Source organism: Bombus affinis, chromosome 16 (genome assembly GCF_024516045.1).
Source record: "Bombus affinis isolate iyBomAffi1 chromosome 16, iyBomAffi1.2, whole genome shotgun sequence".
In the NCBI taxonomy this organism is placed as follows: domain Eukaryota; kingdom Metazoa; phylum Arthropoda; class Insecta; order Hymenoptera; family Apidae; genus Bombus; species Bombus affinis.
Window position 1 is genome coordinate 8,436,257 of NC_066359.1, and position 7,050 is coordinate 8,443,306.

Here is a 7,050-nt window from a genome sequence, read left to right on the forward strand (position 1 = left end):
GAACGGAGACGTACGAAGATAGCCGATCGAATCAGAAACGATCAGGGTAACAGTGGAAGGAAGAGAAGAACGACCGAAAACCTTGGCTCACGGCCATTTTGTCCCCCACGAGCAAAGTATATTCGCCTACTTCGCATCGAGTATCGCGCGAATCGGTCTATCAGAAACCTAACCATCGGTTCTATAAACTAAAAAGCAACACGCGCTAATTACAGTGGCGAAGGAAGGTCGCTTAAATACGACGTAAGAAAACGATATAATAAAATGTAAAGTTAGTATCGGGCGGCGAATTAACGCAACGCCGTGAATCCTGCTCGAACCGTCCAATAAAGCGACTGTATCAACCGACACAGCCCTTAACAGGCGCACGATCAACCCCTAACAGCCACCATCGTACCCGGTCCATCGCCATAACCGATCCTACGATGAACAAAATTCCCGATCGATCCACCCCTTTCTCAACCCCTTTTCAAAGGCGGTAATGGAGAAGGGGTTCGTTGGTTCGTTGGTTCGATCGGATTCACCCAGACCACTGTCACGCGAGCTATCGATCCCATCGGGAATTACCAGGACACCATGAACCAACGAGAGCTACGCTTTGGTGAACGGACAAACCACAGGACGAAGGCGAATCGAGGGTGAAACAGGATCCTCCCGTAGGCTTGGCTTCTGATGAACGGAATGGAATGGCGAGGCGGTAGGGTGGATCGTTTCTCGACGGTTGGAAGTTTCACACCGATGGTTGTTGACGAGGGGCTCTAACGAACAGGATATTGGCGGTCGAAGACACGCCCGAAGACAAGATTTAGTAAACAGAGGGAACAAGGCAGCACGCAGGGATAAGAAGTGGCGTTGCTCGGAGAAGGTGGCTCGAAGGGGTGAGTTTGGAAAGGGGATGACGAGGATTCGAGATGCTTCTGTTTGTGTTTCTGTCGGGACGTTGAACCGTTTATTAATGTACGTAATAATTGTGATTTAAATATACATGTTGTTTAAAGGGATGAGTCGAGAAGGGTCGACGAGGCGGACAAAAGGATGTCCGTGATTCGGCTGATTTCTATTTGAACAACTTTTAAATAGTTTGTTAATCGTATTATATCGCTCGTATTATAATAGGTGAAACAGTATATAAATAATCATTTTTTAACGGAACGAAATAGTTCAAATTAACGAAATACACGATGTTTCGTAGAAACTGCGCGCTGTTAAAGTTCTAAGTGTACGAGAAGATATTTGATACGTAACCTAGCGATAGAAAATTAGTATGCAGCCACCGCGGTAAGTAGCCATCTTAAACGTACGATAACACAACACGTAGGAATACTACTTTCGTGAGCAACTATACGTTATTGGCTATATACCGCGTTCATTAGCCTCGGAAAACATAAAGCGTCACGCAATAGTTACGTGCATCGTCGTAACCTGGCGAACAACGTAGCGAACAACGTTGCGCAACAGCGGAAACGATTGCGCCGTCTGACGAGACAATGGATCGAAAGGTTAAGCGATGGAAGAAGAATTATCGACGATTATCGCTTTACCTGATTTACGAGAAAATTCGTAAAATAGATCGGTGAAAATGGGAATTGATCGTCATCAGGATTCGCGAAAATCCTGCTTCCGTTAGAACTCGTAGCAACTTGACGAAATTCTACAGAATTTGTTGAAAATTCCACGAAATTCGGCATCGTTTTAAGAATTTTCTACGACCGAAACCGTGGGAAACTGTTTGCACGGCGAGGATACACGCAATACGCGTAGAACGCGACGGAAACGGGCAAAGCGACGAAAGTGTGTACGGTTGCAGCAACGATCAACGAAGCTTCTCACGTCCGTTTGGTTTCTCTGTTGCAAGGCCTCGATCCTGCCGAACCGCATTTCAGCAACACGTCGACGATGGTTCGGCTCGATCCGACCGATGCCATCTTCGTCACAGCTATCCACACCGATTGCAATCCTTTTATCAGCGGCGGCCTCGGCATCACTCAACCTGTCGCGCATATCGATTTCTATCCGAACGGTGGTCGCAATCAACCTGGTTGCAACGAGGGTGTTCTCAATTTTATCAGCTTGGAACATGGCAGCTTCTTCCGTGGTAAGCTGTTAGCTTCTCTCGCTTTCTCGATCTCAACCGTTATCGATAGATATAATCTGCTACGAACCTAATTCGAATTGTCGTATCTATCAAGCTACCACGAATTCTACTAAATAGAGATAAATATTGTATTAAATATCGATGTGTAACGCATTCTCGTCATTTCGATTCGCTGTTTACGTATCCCCGATACGTATTACGACACCCGCATAAAAGAACAGAAAGAATGAAGAAGAAAAGAAACTTTTTCAGAAAAGAATAAATAGGTAAATAGACGAAACTGTGGATTTCAGGGATAAAGAGGTTCGTCGGCTGCAATCACATCCGCAGTTACGAATATTTCATAGAGAGTATCAACACGGACTGTCCATTTCTGACGGTTCCTTGCCCCTCTTGGGACAAGTTTCTAGATGGCAGTTGCTTCGACTGCGTGAATCAGTACTGTCCCAAGTTTGGATTAGACGCTCAACCCGGAAACTACCGCGCATCCGTCTACTCGATGACTGGATCCACCAAACCGTTTTGCAGTTAGTACATTTCTTTTATATACAGCGTCGTGTATACAAATTGTACGAAGAAACGAAACGAACGGTCGTCCAAGAATCGTTAAGAGGCGAATAAACTTGCAGGAGGCCATTACAAAGTCGTCATCAACGTCTCGAAGACGAACGAGAGTCTGGACCACGGTGGCGAAGTTGGAACTTTCGCGCTTAAAGTAATTGGACAAAATGGAAAAAAGTCGGGGAGGATGCCGCTCAGTTCTCAATCGACGTACTACGAACCAGGTAGCACTCACACCGTGGTACTGCTTGGTGACGTGGTTGGCAAACTGGAATCAGTGGAAATTTCGTGGGAGTACCGAGTCTCTGTTTTCAATCCGCTCACGTGGAGGCTTCTGCACACGCCTCGCGTCTATATCGACTCGTTGAGCGTCGAGAGTTTGGAGGCCGCTCACAGGTACGTATCCCGTTATAACGATATACCGTCGACATTCACGTCGATCTTTATTAACGACATCCGATCGTTACCAAGGATATCCGCGTACGCACGGTTCGCCGCGCGTGCAACTTTCATATCTAAAATCTTCCTTCTGTTTAATCTAGCATTACCGTGTGCCCTGACGAATCGAAAGCTCTGCTCGCCAAGCAATCGAAGATCTTGACGACCAAGAATTGTCAAATAGCTCGGCCGAACGTGGTTTCAACCTAACGACACATCCTTCAAACCTTTAAATCGACCAATACAATTACGACACAATTACGAGTCAAGAGACTCGTAGTAACTCTGGCTGTCAAGATTTCGCTTTTCACACGCTACCGTATGAAATTGATCGTCGACGTTAGAACATTACAAGTGGACCGTTCTTACCATTTACTCGTTGCTTATCGTACGACTTATCTTTTAAGAAATAAATATACTTTTTTCTAATAATTCGTAGCGTACTTTTGTAACGATGTTTTTCAAATGTAACTTTTCGGAAAAACAAACTATCTATACGTCAAGATGAATATAAACAAAAGTAGTATTTGATACTCTAAACTTTCCAGCGGACCGTAATTCAAACTCAAGGGAACATAATTTTTCTAAATAGTAGCAAAGGATATAAATATAAGGATATAAAATACGCGGCCATTTGGCGCGTTGACTCGAGTTTCTCTTTTCAATCTTTATCTCGCCTCAAAGTTTGACGCGACGCGAGTAAACTTTGTAGTAAATCAACCGGACGCTGCTGTTCTCTGGCCACGCGAATCATTCTGAAAGTTATCGCCAAACGACATTCGATTAACGAGCAATCGCCAATTACCGAGGTGTCGCGTCATCGCGAGAAAGTCGTAAATTTGTCAGAAATGAAAATGTCAACCATCCCTTTTGTCATTCTTAACGTTTCTTCGTTACCCGATCAGTTTTCTTTCCCTAAATCCCGTTATCCTACTTCGATATAATTCCGTACAGTTCTATCGGCTCTACGAGGAATCGTAGAGGACTGTTCGTGAAACTAGAAAATTTAGGAAGAACGGTAGGCGTGGAAAAACGATGACAAAGAGGAGATTACGAGACGAGAGGATCGGCGGGAAATAATCGTAACACGGGAAGCGTTACGAAGTAAGGAGAATGGCGAAAGAGGAAGAATCGTAAAACAGCGTCAATTACGAAGCAGAAAAAATCTTTGTTCCTTTAAATTTCCCATAAACGTGCTTAACATAGAAAACGCAAACTAAAAAATCGCGACACGGCTGAGAAGCGAAAGAGCGAGATCCCAAGTCGAGAGAGCTCGACACACAATACCGTAGGATACAGCTCTCCGTTAGTATTCCCACGATGCCATCGGACTGAACGTCGCAGTATGCAAATCTCGGCTTTCATCCTCGGGTAACGTCAATCTTCTCGCAACGAGATTCGTAGCAATTTAGCCTGGAGGAAAGAAAACAAACTCGTCCTCGTTCGACTCGCAGACGCTATCAAAGACGCGAGACACGCACGCAAACGGTCTTACCCGAGCGGAAAAACGCGACCTTTACGAACGCCGCGGAACGGTTTTCCGCAGTCTGTCTCTGTCATCCGGGTGGAATAATAGCTTTGGTTCCGGCGCAGAGCAATGGCGGAGCTTCCTTTCACCGTGATTATGTCCGCGCGTTTCTTTCACCTTGGCGGCTGCTTTCATGCAACGCAAATCTGTTTCTTTCTGCCATTGGCAGATCGGTGACCCTGCGATTTGCACTCGTGGATATGTACAGTGGCGGAGTCGCAGGAGGGCGATAAAGTGCCCTCTTCCACGATTAATAAAATATTATTTTTTTTTTTTTTGTTTTTTACCATATTACCGTTATTCTTGCGTTAGGATTTCGCCTATTACAGGCTTGGCTAATAAACGGCTAACAAATACAAGTAAGAAAGGTAATAGGTAATGTTACAGAAGTACGATACAAGTGCAAGGTTACGTATTTCGCAAGGAAGGTTTGTACGGTAAGGTGGCAACGGTCAGATACGACCGGCATACGATATAGGAGAAAATCATGTTCTCGAAAATAGGAGAAAATCAATCTTGAAAAGGGAATTTGCAGAGGAATTTCGAGGATAGAGAATGTCTCGAACGAGGAGGGAGCCGAGCTGGGCGGGATAGAGAGCGAGGAAGAGGGCGAAGCGGCAGGAGACGAGGAAGATCAGGGTCAGAGATAAACAAGGAAGAGTTTCTGTTTTGGTTAAGGATATCGCACCATCGCCTTGCGGTAATTACAATCAGATACAGACGCGGCCTAAGTAGCGACGGAGTAAACAACTGTAACAGCGTGCTTTAAAGGGAGTACGAGACAAATAAATACGACGCGAGAACCGATATAGGATTAGTATTACGTTTACACGCTTGTATCGCCAAATACATTTGGCCTAGACCAAGTAATTAATTGGAAATTTACGTTTTCATTTTTCTTCGCAGTGGTCGCTCTTCCGAGAAGCGAGTCAAATCCAAAGCGACGTTTTACTTTCGAACCAAAGGGAGAAAAACGAAAGGGAAGAAACCGTACGTAGGATGACATAACTTGGACATATACGCTCGTAGGTATAATATTTCGGACTTATTACGTGATCCGGAGAGAAAGTCAGTGCTCGGCGCGCGGTTTTATTCGATTCAATTCGATTCAATTACCTCGCCGTTTCGCGATTTCTAGTTTACGCGCCAAGTCTGTCCGATTATGTAAAAGAACGTCTCTCGTTGGCCCGAGCGACGTTTTTTTACTTCAAAGTGTCTGTCGTAGCTGTTAAAAGGACTCATCGTGCTTGCGCACGATGTTCGCGCGTTATTTCATTTATTTTATTTATTTCCCTCGTTATTCCACTCTCAACCCGGTCGTATCTTATCTTGTATTATACATTTTCTTTCCTATACTAAACGGAAAATAGCGATATATGATTGTCGACATTTGTAAGATGGCGGTATGTCTCAAAGTGCGCGAAATAAAAAGCTAATTTTAAAGTAAAATTTAAACTGTTTTATTGTGTTTTGCCACAAAGAGAAACAACGTTTCGTTATCGTAAAACCTAACGGTAGCGTTAATAGAACGAAAGACCGCTATTTAACTAATTTCTCGAGAATTTCTCTGTTGCACCATCGAATTCTTTCGCTTTTACGATCGGAAAACATTTGTCGTTAAACGCGCTGTTTGCTCCGAGAGAAACTGCAGCCATGAAAATAGCCATAACGAAATGGTAACACGGTAAAGTAAAAATATCGAAAAACAGATATTTCTGTCGATAGTGAAAATGAAAAAATGATAGCCCTCTTTTCTCGTCGAGGACCATCGATTCGATTCTTCGCTTATCGCGTAAATATAAGATTCTATTTCTTTCCTTATCCAGTCTGATTCTTCCGCTTTAGCATATTTTTACCTAAAATATAATTCTCTGCTATATATTCGCCTCTACGTACAATAGCTTTGCCTAATTTTCTACGACTATACCGTACCCTGTACAGGTGTCTGATTCGTCGACTCGATCGAATTCACGCCAATAACGCTGCTTAGTATCATTCGAGTTTGCAAACACGGAACACCTCTTGTTGCTAGGGCGCTTCCAAGGAATTGGTAATATTCCGATTATGTAACATCGTCGTATTAACGTCGTTAACACCGACGTTAATGACAACGCCATTAGGCGTCATTAGACGACAACGACCATCGTCGTTGGTGTAACGCCTAACAATGTGTTTCCCGAACGTTGAACGGGAAGAGGAAGTAGGAGGATATCTTCTCGATCAAGGTCATCGAATTTGCCGCACAAAGAAAGAATAAAGTATAAAGAATAAAGAAATACGGCTTGAACCGAACCGCCAATAACGCTACTACGGCGGTGGATCGAGTAGACGCGTGCGCGTACCCTCGAACTGTCGATGTATAATAAGAATCAAACATTTCGATTTATTTAATCCTTTATCAAGATCGCGTTTCATCATAGAATATTCG

General features: G+C 43.9%; 2 protein-coding genes across 3 annotated transcripts in view; one reads left to right on the forward strand and one right to left on the reverse strand.

The window, feature by feature from the left end:
- Positions 1-3,526, forward strand: part of LOC126925553 (pancreatic triacylglycerol lipase-like) — a 30,870-nt gene extending 27,344 nt beyond the window's left edge. For both annotated transcript variants that reach the window (XM_050741229.1, XM_050741228.1), the window contains exons 5-9: positions 1,856-2,095; positions 2,389-2,622; positions 2,725-3,052; positions 3,199-3,420; positions 3,465-3,526. In XM_050741229.1, coding sequence (XP_050597186.1) covers positions 1,856-2,095; positions 2,389-2,622; positions 2,725-3,052; positions 3,199-3,304 — 908 coding nt within the window. In that variant the 3' untranslated portion in view covers positions 3,305-3,420; positions 3,465-3,526. The remainder of the gene's footprint in view (positions 1-1,855; positions 2,096-2,388; positions 2,623-2,724; positions 3,053-3,198; positions 3,421-3,464) is intronic.
- The window catches only part of LOC126925566 (uncharacterized), a 45,793-nt gene that overhangs the window by 27,438 nt on the left and 11,305 nt on the right, over positions 1-7,050 (reverse strand). The gene's annotated exons all lie outside the window — the stretch shown is intronic.